General features: G+C 41.8%; 1 protein-coding gene across 1 annotated transcript in view; it reads right to left on the reverse strand.

Moving 5' to 3' along the window:
• CDKL1 (cyclin dependent kinase like 1) overlaps positions 1-12884 on the reverse strand; it is a 56449-nt gene that overhangs the window by 7399 nt on the left and 36166 nt on the right. Inside the window, exons 4-7 of the mRNA XM_038544667.1 lie at positions 6853-6925; positions 4354-4444; positions 3542-3742; positions 802-884 (exon numbers count right to left, since the gene is read on the reverse strand). Of these exons, the coding sequence (XP_038400595.1) occupies positions 802-884; positions 3542-3742; positions 4354-4444; positions 6853-6925 (448 nt within the window). The remainder of the gene's footprint in view (positions 1-801; positions 885-3541; positions 3743-4353; positions 4445-6852; positions 6926-12884) is intronic.

Below are 12884 nucleotides of genomic sequence, written 5' to 3' on the forward strand. Positions count from 1 at the left end.
ACTAAAGGAAATAATTTCTATTGAAGAATACCACATATTTATGCTCCTAATGGTTTCACTGCAATAAATTCTCGAAAGTGGGTTAAGAGAATGCACATTTTAAATTTTTTAGTTTTAAAAAAATTGAGTGTTTTCTCATAAAGACATAATGTGTCTCATAGAGGACAGGTACCCAAATGAGGCTGGCCATGAAAGTTCATCACTGTTTCCTGTCATGGTCTGGGCAGTAAGAGCACAGTGGAGTGGGGCACTTGGGCAATGCTGGATTTTCCTGGATAAGTCATTGTGTGAGCTACCTTGCTTCAACTGCTGGAAATGATGAAGAACAAAGGAGGTTAGAGCAAGAAGGTCTGCATTTCTGCATTTCTGTCCCACATGCTGGCTAGCCTCTGCTATCAGCAATTTCTTCTTCTTCTTTTTTTTAAATTTATTAATTCATGAGAGACACAGAGAGAGAGAGGCAGACATGCAGATGCAGGGCTTGATTCCAGGACCCCGGGATCATGACCTGAGCCAAAGGCAGACATGCTCAACCACTGAGCCACCCAGGTGCCTCTGCTATCAGCAACTTCTAAATTCTCACTGGAGGCAATGGTCTTTGGAGCCAATTTGCCCCACCATTCTTTCTCACTCTGAGACTGACCTTCCAAGGCAGAGTGGGCCACAGGGCTCAGGCCAGTGAATAACTACCAAAGCCTAGCTAGCCCTGCAACTCCCCAGGTAATGAGAATGGTCACCACTTACACACCCTGGTAACCTTGGCCCCAACAGGTAGAGCTCTTTTCCAAGTGGGTCACTCACCATATCTTCAGGGTCTGGAATTTTCACCCCACTGAAGTACTGATTCATGCTAAATACTTGTTGGTGCCTAGGAATGAGATCTCCTTCGGACAAGAAGAAAGAGGTGGGTAAAGTGAGATCAGTTAGCAAGTGCAGACCTATGGTTCCCCTCCATCGGTGCTGTTTCTGTATCTACAACCAATTAAGGCTGTAGTCTGCCCTTCCAGGCAGACGGAGGCACTGAGGCAGCCCCCCACAGCATGTGCTCAGACCTCAGGGGACTGAGCACTGTGTCAGGTGGACAGGAGGCAGCATGCATGGACACTGGAGGCAAGAGCTTCTTGCCCTTCAGGGGCTCACAGGGTATTTGAGGATTCCAAATGGCTCAGAGGCACATATACACACACACAAATAAAAAAAATGCCTGTTTAAAAAAATAGCGAAAATGCAACAACTACAAAGCAAAATCATATTAATTGAATTTGGATGGATCGATATGAAAGTGTTTTGGCCTAGCACTTAGAATGGTGCCTATCAATAGATGAGGAAAGAAGTGGGGTAAAGAAGAAGAGAGGAAGGAAGGAAGAGGGATGAAAGGAGAGAAGGAGGAGGAATGGAGGGATAGAGGGAAGGAGGGTAGGAAGGAAGGAAAGAGAGAGGGAAGGAAGGAAGGAAGGAAGGTAGGTAGGTCACTCAGTCAGTCATGGAAGATCTAGCTAGAAGGAATACATTTCCAAATTGGAACCACCTTTTCTTGTTTCATCAGATAGTAATCACTTGGAAATCCCATTTTATCTGCTTAGAAACTAGTTACAATTTGATTCAATGAAACAAAATAGGGATTCCTATATTCTGGGGGGTTATGTGAGGCTCACCTTTCAGCCAAATCAGCTAAAATCACCCTTGTGTAAAATTCTAGAGGTATTACACGTGAAGAGCAATTTTGTTCAGAGAATAAGGCACACCCAGGCTCTCTTGCCAAAACAAAGTGAACAACCAAAACCTCCCAACCAGAGCCCTGGAAATGCTGTGACTGGACTGGAGTTCCTATCCCAGGATATCAAATTGCCTAATTTTACTGATTGGTTTTGGAACTATATCTTTTACTGAAATCTAAAAGCTGCTGTCTTGCTCTATTTTGTACAAGCGGCCAAAATATACTCTCTCCTGCCTTGCTCCTGATCTCAGTGAGCTTCATCATGAGCACACTGCTTGTACCTTTTTTTTTTTTTTAATTTTTTTACACTGCTTGTACCTTAATAACTTTCTTCCATCAGGGACACCTTGGTGGCTTAGTGGTTGAGCATCTGCCTTTGGTTCAGGGCGTGATCCCAGAGTCCTGGGATGGAGTCCCACATAGGGCTCCCTGCAGGGAGCCTGCTTATCCCTCTACCTAAGTTTCTACCTCTCTCTTTCTGTCTCTCATGAATAAATAAATAAAATCTTAAACACACACACACACACACACACACACACACACACACACAACTTTCTTCTACCGGAGTGCTGGAAGCGGGGACATGAAGAAGGTGCCCTAAAATCATTGACGGAAACAGCAAAGGAATGCTGATTGCACCTGGAAGTGCTCCAAGGTGCCTTACAGGTCACTCAAAAAACCTGTCAGCAAAGACTTACAGCTTACTGTGTGCAGACACTGGTGGAGGATGTATAGAAAGTAAGACATTAGCTCATCCTCAGGTAGCTGACAGGATCTTTGGGAGATAAAAGCACAAGACAAGACAGGGTGAGGGCAGGTGCTGCAAGAGCTTAGAGGAGGAAGTTTGCTTTAAACTGGGGAGTAGTAACTTAACTCCCTTTTTTTAGGCTTTTTTTTTTTTTGAGAGAGAGAGAGAGAGAGAAAGAGAGAGAGAGAATAGGACGGCAAGCACATGAGCAAGGGGAGGGGGAGGGGCAGAGGGAAAGGGAGAAGCAGACTCCCCACTGAGCAGGGGGCCCAATGTGGGGCTCACTCCAGGACCCGGGGATCATGACCTGATCCAAAGACAGATGCTTAACCAACTGAACCACTTAGGGGTCCCTAAACTCCCTGACTTTTGAAGGGAGCAGTCACTGCTTATATATACATCTTTTCATCGATCCCTCTCCAAGTCTCTCTTCTCCTCCTCTTCCCTTCCCCATCATATGGCAAGAATAGAAAGACAATAGTTGACACCAGAAGATCCAGCCTTTCTTCCTGACACATAGAAGGTTTTAGAATCTTCTTCTATGGCATCTGAATGATACAATGTAGCCTGGCAGGCTAGTGGGAAGGATCCCCAAAGAACGAACTACTATATCATAACAAATGAAATACAACACAGTTGCATTCTGTAAACTGCTAAGCCCTTACAGAAATGTAAGCTTTTATTGTTGCTATGATTATTATTCAGAGTTTAACTTGATCCAAACTATACTGAAGAGAGAACCTTGTGTCCTTTTGGACAATTAGTATGAACTCACAATCGTTAAAATTCTTTTTATTAAAACAAATGTGAACACTTTTTAAAAGTAATCTCTATGCCCAACTCCAGGCTCAAATTCACAACCCTGAGATCAAGAGTCATGTGTTCTACAGACTGAGCCAGTAAGGTGCCCCCAAATGTGGACACCTTTAATGAAATTATTTAAGTAAGGCTCCTAGAGTACCCCTCCTTCGTAACTGTAAATAGCATTGAATGAGACTGGGAACTTGGCTCTGTCCTATATCGACATGGGTAAAACTATTCAGTTTCCCAAAAGGCATGACAAAAACACTACTTACCCAAGGTTTTCCGAATCAGATAGAGCTGATCCACATCTGATTTTCCTGGCCACAGAGGTACCCCTGACAGCAGCTCAGCAAAGACACAGCCAATTGCCCAAACATCTACTGGGGGGCCATACTGTGTGTCCCCCACCAATAGTTCTGGGGAGCGGTACCACCTAGTAGCCACGTAGTCTGTGTAGTAGTCACTGGGTCCAGCTGGCCAGTGATGGCACATGGAAAATAGAACAACAGAATACTGGAATCAAAACTGAGGGGGGGGGAAGACCTAAGAAATCAAGCTTGTGTCCCATCTTATGGCTTTTCTAAATCAACGGTTTCTCAATACTGGTTGCACATCAAAATCAGTTGGAATACAGTATTTGTTAAATTACTAATGCTTGGGCCCCTTTCAGCCCAGTGAAACAAGAAATTCTGGGGGAGAGTCTGGGGAGGTATCAGTATAGTTTTTATAGTTACAGCTTATAGTTTCCCCAGTTGATTCTAATCCGCAGCCAAAGTTGAAAACCACTCTTCTAAAATAGTACTTCTGAGAAGTGCTAGCTTAGTGAAAAAAAAAAAAAAAAAAAGGTAGAAACCAGGAGAATAATAATTTTTTAATAACCACTTTCCTGTGGTATAATTTACATATAGCATACATTTTTAAAACACTATAAGTATCTACATATTTTCAGTAATTACAAATTGTAATTTAGGGCAAGCTCAAGCCCAAAATATATAAAAAGTAGCATTCTATAGCATCTAGAGCCTTTCTCATATAAAGAATCTTTCTGTCTTTTACAATTACTTAAGGAAACATCAATACTTACTCAAAAGTCGGGCAAATCCAAAGTCACAAAGCTTAATCACTGAATGTTTTGTGATGAGGATATTTTCTGGCTTCACATCTCTATGTATGCACTACTCATAAAAATCAAAACAAAAACAGATTATCAAGGAGCAACTATAATATACGGGATTATGAACTCATGAATATTTCACAGACATTTGAGAAATCATTAAAACCTCTTACTGGTCTTTTGGATAAAAGTTTTTTGGCTATTTTTGCTATTTTGCAGCCTAAAATTAATCTAGTACCATATTCATTATGGCCCGAATCATCCCAAATTCCTAAAGGGCCCAGAAAGGACCAAAAAGGAAGAATGGAAAAAAATGAAAGTAGGGTAGCCCGATAAACAAGTAAGGTTTTAGTATAAGTATACCCCCATGAAGTTTTCGTGACATGTTTATACCAAAAAATTATGATGGTTTATCTGAAATTCAGATTTAACTGGTGCTTGTACGTACTCTGGTAACCCTAGATGAAAGGGAAAATGTGAAAGACTCTGGGCGAGGCCTGCATCATGGCTGCAGGAGCTGCAAGTTGATGCATAAGCAGAATTCACAGATCAGTTGTTTAAGTGAGAACAGAACACGGTCCGCCTGGTAAACAGGACAAGCCCTGGGTCTGCTGAGATAAGCTAGGGAAGAGAAGGGCGGGAACGAGGAGCTTGCCAAGAGACCTCCCTTCCAGCTCTTGACATTCGTCCTGACAAGATAAACAGAGTAGGCAGTGCTTAACCTCTGGGGAGAGTCGCTAGATGTCAGCTCTGTCCCACACACAAGTGTTCTTAGAACTACATCCACCCCCACGGGATGTGGCCCCCATTCCATAATTTAGACTCCAGTCACCTGTGGTTTCCAAACCACAGCTGACATTGTTTAACAGGCTAATGTTAGAAGAAAGTTTATGACTCTTCACATGATTTTCTTATTAAATAACAATTCTCTTGGCAAAAAACAAATCAACAACCTAATTAAAGATTACATAAAAACAACATTTGGGTCAAAATCCTGTTGAGGGTTCCTAATACTCCTTCTTCCAAGCGTTTTCCTCTCTGGAGAAGAATGTTGGATACTGCTGGAATCTGGGAGACCCTCTTCAGCTTGCAGCTAAAACCCTGGGGTATTCTTGACTTTCTAGAATTTGGAGAGAGGACAGAGGTTCTTCTTGGGCTTGGCCTACTTCTCCCTCCAAAGGACTTACAGGGTGGGAGATCAGTGACAGTGTTTTCCCATGAGTATTACTCTGGAAAATTTGGGGGAGAGACAATTTCTGAATTATTTGTTTTACTATCTATCTGGTTTTCAGCAATTAATGGCTCTGAGATCGCCATTCTTTTATCACCAGCTTCACATACTACTATAAACGGGTACACCCATGAATATCACGATGACAGACGGTCAGAAGTACTTGCAAGCTAGAATGTGTTCCAATTCTGTTCTGAGAATTCTACACAGGTTTCTGCATCCTCCCCAACATCAGTACATGTGGCTGACCAGAGCTTCAGGGACTCTCCAGGAACGGTGAGTGGTATGTGCTGTATCTGATTTTCTTCACCAGGGCCTTTATGAGGTCTCTCTTGCTCCTGAATCCTAAAACCTGCTTTCAGGAAAGTGCTAACCTTCACTTGCTATAAATAGCAATGTAAGGTGTCCACATAACCTAGAATCCATGCATTTTGACCAGGATGGTAGCCTTCAGCTAGGTTGAGGCTCACTAGGGAGAAGTGCTGGCTACTTTCATATTTTCTACTTCTCAGGAGGCAGCTTCAGGAAAAAATCATTTAGAACAGCCCAGGGCAGGGGATTTAGCCCCACCAGCTAAATTGACCCTGGCAGTAGATAAGATGACATACTGCAGGCAAGCTGCCCTGGTGGCCAAAATGAAGCTCTAATATTGGAATCTAGCTTCTGTGTGCAGGGAGTGGGCAGTGTCGTACTGGAGGGAGCAGCCACCTTTCCAGTATCTGTGGCAACTCATCTCATGGTAGCAGCTTGCTGTGCCTCCTACCCAGCCTCGCTATAGCCAGGAGTATCAGAGGTGTCCACTGGGCTGCTTTGCTCCAGACATGGTGCTCATATCTCACCAACACAGACACTAACGTTTGAGCATAGTGCTTGGGACTCCACCTACTGCAACTCAAAAGGCATGAGCCACCTGGGGTTCCCCTCCCCGATTCCAAAGCATCTTGATGGTCCCAGACCAATACAGAATTCAAGCGAATGGGATTCTACTTTAAAGCTGAGTAGTTGCTCATCAGTATAAATCTGTAACTTCTTCCTTAAAATCATAAAAACACATCTTTTATGTAACCTGAACAAGAATGGCTAGATTGGTATTTTTAGCCTCTACTGACCACAACCAGGCTTCTGAAGATTAGAGTGAAAACCTATATCCACAAAAGGAGGATATAAATTTTGTACAAAGGCTCTACCTCAGCTTAAAGGCAGCTTTCTGATTTTTCAAGGATGATCATGAGACTTACATCGTGTTTATGGCAAAAATTCACAGCTTGCAACGTCTGCCAAGTTATGTTCTTCACAAGATGTTCTGGTACCCTAATAAAAATAAAGAAGCGACACAAACACATTCTTTAGTGTAGCCATGGAATTCAGCTCAAAAATAGAAAAAAGAAAGTAAGACAAGCTTAAATAGTGACATATCCATCCAGTCATCTAAGGCACAGAGCAGGTCCGGAGTGTAAAGAACATGGGCTCAGCATACCGCTGGGTTCTAGGGATGGTGAGGTAAATACAACAGCAATACAAACATCTCCTTCTACAGGAAGAGACCATGAAGACTCATGGGGTTTCCACAAGTATTTATGTCCACCTACCTCAAACACCTGTGATGCCATCGGAAACCCGCCTGCTAATTTGAGCTTCATTTCCACAAGAAGCTTTTCATTGATGGAAAGTTAGTTAATAGATAGTATAAAAGATGTTGCTATTTTTTCTTTTTCTTTTTTTCCAAGTTGCCCAAACTAATGCCTTGAGACAGAATTCATCTTTCATGCATGGGCACATGGTTTCTCCAGACTCCCCAGGCAGTAATTTTTTAGGTAATGAAAGATTTTACTGCTGATAGAGGTCTACATTGCACACCACGTAACAAAAGTGAATAATAATTTAAAATTTACATGGGCATCTTGGTTCTTTCCCCACACTGCTTCTCTCTGGTAGCTAGGTGCATCCCACTCTCCATCTTTCTGCTCTGTCTTCGCTCACAGTGTCTAAACTTGGTGCCACTGCTCCCAGCACTTCTTCCCTGACACTCAGCTTATATAACCTAGGTAACCAATAGCCCTAGCAGATCCTTCACGTGAATTAGAAAAAGGCACCTTGGGGCAGCTGGGTGGCTCAGTTGGTTAAGCATCTGCCGTCAGCTCAAGACATGATCTCAGGGTCCTGGGATTGAGCCCTGGTCAGGCACTGCTCAGTGAGGAGTCTGCTTCTCCTTCTCTCTCTACCCCTCCCCCTGTTTGTACACACACTCTCTCTCTGTCAAATAAATAAATAAAATCTTTTTTAAAGGAAAAGGTACTTCTTCTGGGAGCATTTAAAAAATATATTGAGCAATGAGTGAAATGACTACAGAGTATTTTTAGAACCCCCCACCCACCAGCTGGACTAACTGTTTTTATGAAATAAACATTAAACAATGGTGTTGTGATCCTCAGGCAGAACTAATAAGTAAACCAGGGAGGAAGCTCTTGGGTAGTTGTGTTAAAGTGACCAAAACAAGTCACTTCTAGGCTCTGGGAAGGGGCTACAAGGCCACTGTTGTCACAGACCAGATGTTCAGGAAATCCTTTCAAGAAGATCAGAGGACGCTTGAACAGAGGATGGGCCAACATGGAGGAAACAAAGAGGCCACTGCCAGGAAGAAGAGCTGGGACGTTTCTGGTCCAGAACCACATCCCTAGGCCTGAATTTGCTTCTTTCCAAATTCTCTCCCATGTCCTAGTGCCACACAGGTACAATGCTAGGAAAACTTACCTGTTTAGAAAGAAGGCCTAGAAAAATACAACTAAGATGAGGCACATTTTAGGGAAAATGTTTCCCCCGGCCTCCACTTCTTGTCCAGAAAAAAAAGGAACATATTTTGATTATTTAGTGACTTAAACATTAATTTAAGGTTATCAGTGCCGGGCCACATTAGACTCTAAAAACATTTCCCAAAAGAAATTATGCAAAAGGAGCATTTAAAAGTAAATTATAATAGCATATTATTAATCCTTCTCTAAGGCTGAGCTCATTATTACACAATCCTCAAACATCAAAACCACCTAGTGTCATCCTGAGTTAGCTGCTCATTTCACTTCTTTATTACCCCGGTTCTTTGAAATGCCAGGGCCTCAGACATTATCTCTAAGATCCTTTTTGGCTGATGATGATGATGATTGGAGCCAAGTTTTTTGGCTGCTGAAGAAGGGAGTTATGAATATGGAAGGAAAAAAAATAGAATCTGTTCTGTGGTGTTGGGCTGGAATTGGATATACACATACGTACAGAAGCTACTGTGCCAGAAAGGGCACCTTCTTACACAGGGTGCTCCAGAAAGCTTCTCTGCTTAAGTCAACAACTGAAGTAGTGGTTACAGTGGTGAGAAGGGCCAAGATTGGGGCTATATTTTAAAAGTAGAGTCTTCAGGATTTTCCAAGAGATTGAATATGAGAGACAGAGAGGAATCAAGGAATGATGCCAAGGTTTTAGCTTGAGTAGCTGGTCCATGGTGGGTCCCTTTCCTGAGGAGAATGCTGAGGGAAGAGCTGGTTTTGAGAAGGGAGGGGTAGATATATTGAGATGCTTATTGAACATCCAAAGGATATCCTGGGTAGGCAGTTCTGAATTCACAAGGAAGGTAAGGTTGGAAATATAAATATGGGAAGCCTAAACATATGGATGGCATTTGGAGCCCAAGGACTGGATGAAACCACTTAAGGAGTGAATACAGAAAAAAGAGAGAAGGTCAAAGTCCTGAGGCCCTACAACAGGTAGAGTTCAGAAAGTAGAGAGAGATTCAGCAAGAGACTAGGGTTGAGCCTGGAGGAAAACACAGTAACACTCAGGAAAACAGTGTCACTGAAGCCAACAGAAGAAAGTGTTTCAAGGACTTCTGGATTAAGACGCTGGGCTGAACAAACCCATCTAATTTCATTCCATCTCCAAACCTGACTATGAATACACTGACAGATTTTTTTCTCAAGACAAAACCTACATGGCCAGAGAGAACAGGAGAAGAGGTAATAGCAACACATTTTGGAATCTGGAAAACAGGTAGATGAATGAAAACTGGCAACAGATTCTGGAAAGCTGAAACCTAAGCCAGAAGAGGAGAAAGTGGAAGAGCAATCCATTTATTCCAAAGAATCCTCCAAAGGTGCAGAAACTGGCCACCAAGATTGCTATGGAAGTGGGAGCAAAGGGGGAGTGTAGAAAATCTGTTTTGGAAACCATCAAATCCCTAGATCCCTTCCCCCATTTTATTCCAATAGGGAGCACTCCTTCCCCTACCTAGTAGAAGGCTAGAGTTTTGTTTTCTGAAGAGTGTAGCATAGAGAACATTTGGTATAGCTGAGATCATGAGTACTGTTCCAAAAATGGAGGATTAAATGATTATGTACATACATACTAATGCTGAGACTCCCCAGCCTTTTTCCCTCACTACCTTCTGACAAAGTTGGCAGTCAGACTTCACTTTCCAAGGAAAATACTGGAAGACTTTTTTGGGGGAAGCTCAGGAGGAAAGATCTGAAAATTCTGACATTGGGGTACCCATCAAATGAACCAGCCAGATAACCCCACAGTGAAGCCCAGAGCTTCCAACAGCACCCTACTCTTAACCATGGGCAGACAACCAGAGTCTATATTATGCCCAAGAAAAGCCTCAAATGAGAAAGGTAAAGGCCAAAACCAACAGAAAAAAGCAACTTAAGAGAAACAGAAACAATGGATAGTGAAGAGAGCATTAAAAAAGAAAAACAGGGGATCCCTGGGTGGCTCAACGGTTCAGCACCTGCCCTTGGCCCAGGGCATGATCCTGGAGTCCCAGGATCGAGTCCCACGTCAGGCTCCTAGCATGGAGACTGCTTCTCCCTCTGCCTATGTCTCTGCCTCTCTCTCTCTCTCTATCATGAATAAATAAATAAAATCTTAAAAAAAAAAAAATCCTTTCAGCCAGAACTGCCATCTTCCAGTAATTCGCCAAAATGACCAACACAAAGGGAAAGAGAGGTACCCACTATATGTTTTCTAGGCCTTTTAAAAACATGGAGTTGTTCCTTTGGCCACATACATGTGAATCTGCAAGAAAGATGATATTGTGAGGAATGGGCAGTGTTCAAAAAGGAATACCACACAAATGTTACCACGGCAAAACTAGAAGAGTCTACAATGTTTCTCAGTATGCTGTTGGCATTGTTGTAAATAAACAAGTTAAGGGCAAATTCTTGCCAAGAGAATTTATGTACGCATTGAGCACATTAAATACTCAAAAAGCCAAGACTCCAAGACTGCTTCCTGAAATGTGTGAAGGAAAATGATCAGAAAAAGAAGGAAACCAAAGAGAAAGGTACTTGGGTTCAACAGAAGTGCCAGCCTCCCCCACCCAGAGAAGCACACTTTGTGAGAACTAATGGAACGGAGTCTGAATTGCTGGAACCCATTCCCTATGAATTCATGGCATGATAAATGTAAAGAAAATAAAAGATCTCAAGATTGTAAAAAAAGAAAAGAAGAGAAAAAAGAAAAGAAAAGAAAAACATGAGTATTCTCAGAGAGAAAAGGAAAGCTGTTGCATCCATGAAATAAGAACAAGATACTATAAAAAAGCAAGAGGACCAGTCAGAATCCAGAATCCAAATAATAGAAGACCCAGAACAAGAAAATAGAGAAACTAAAGGATAGGACATCAGTAATAGCTCAAAATTTTCCTTCTTGGGTAGAAGGGGCTCACCAAGTGCCAGCATAAAAGATGAAAAGTAAGGCTCATGATTTTTATAATTCAGAATTCTGTGAACAAAGAGTGTTCCCCGAGCTTCAGGAAATAAAAAAAAAGAAACAGGACTTCATAAAGGAGTGGAAAATAGAACGGCAACAGACTTCCTAACACTGGAAGATAGAAAGCACTTAAAAAAATGCCTTCAAACTTTTGAAGGCGTATTATATTTTACCAAAAAACAAACATACAACCTCTACCCAAACAAAGTATTGGTCAGATTGGAAGAAAAAATAAAGGTTTTTTTAAAATGCAAGTGCAAGGTCTCAATCTAACTCTCTTTTAAACCTCTCCTACGTTGTTTCTCAGGAAGCCCTTGGACCATGCACCCCACCAAAGAAGTAAACTATAAAAAAAGATTATTGGAAACAGAGAAAACTGGACATCTGACACACAAGAGGGAAGTGATGGGAATGTCCAGGAGGACAGGGAAGGGAGATGTCATATGATAAGGACATTCCAGGTACTGAAAACAACCCATCCAGATTGGAATAGCATGATGCAAGAGCAGGCATGTTGAGGGCTGCTCAACATGTTGCAGGGTGATGTTGAAGTCATCACCATGCCCTCTGCCTTATACTGTCTCAAATAAATATGAAAATATTTAACTAAAAAAAGCTTTGGAAGAGTCCACATTCATGTTCACATACCAGCTCATGCTTTCCTTGTAGGCTGTTCCATAAACAAAGTCAAGTTATAATCAGAATGGTATAAGTAAAATTCAGGATGAGGGAAAGTAGGCAATTGGGTTGTTGTCATTAGGCTGAGCTCCTTACTTACATCCATCCCCAAATTGGGGGGGTCTTGACATTAGAGAAAACATACAATCAGTCCAATCTAAAAAACCAGCAGCCATGTTTTGCTTTGCCTGATGTAAGTTTACCTCTGCCCTGATGTGTTGGTTTCACAAAATGACTCTCAGAAAGTAATCTTCTGTCTCTCCCTTCCAAGATTTTGAGTAAAGGTTATACAGTGACCCTAATGTCCTAATAATAAAATTGAAATGAGAAACATAAACAACTGCTGTATGATAATGAAGAGATCAAACTCATTTTTAAAAATATCATCAGATACATGAGAGATGGGAGAGACGATGAAGAAAGAACATAGATCTTTTCCAGCATTCTTAACACTTCAGCCATCCTTCCAGCTACTGCTCTTCTAATGTGAGACAGTACAAGAAGCCAAAAAACATTCATCAAAGCTTTATTTCTACACAAGGCTACAACAAAGATGGGGAAGCAAGGACTGACCAAGCTCCTAGAGAAATAATATGTTCTTAGGAATTTATCGATAGAAATATTTATGCCAGTGGTTGTTCATTGTAGTCTTGTTAGTAATAGAGAAAATCTAGAAACAATCTAAATATTTATCAGTGGGGGATTGAATAAAGAAATTGTGGTATTTTTCTATAGTGGAATGCCATGCAGCCATTTAAAAAAATACAAAAGTTGATGTTTAGAATCGAGAGACAGCTCCTGAATACACTTTAAAAAATGCCTAACTGGGGCAGCCTGG

Source organism: Canis lupus, chromosome 8, assembly GCF_011100685.1.
Source record: "Canis lupus familiaris isolate Mischka breed German Shepherd chromosome 8, alternate assembly UU_Cfam_GSD_1.0, whole genome shotgun sequence".
Taxonomy (NCBI): Eukaryota; Metazoa; Chordata; class Mammalia; order Carnivora; family Canidae; genus Canis; species Canis lupus.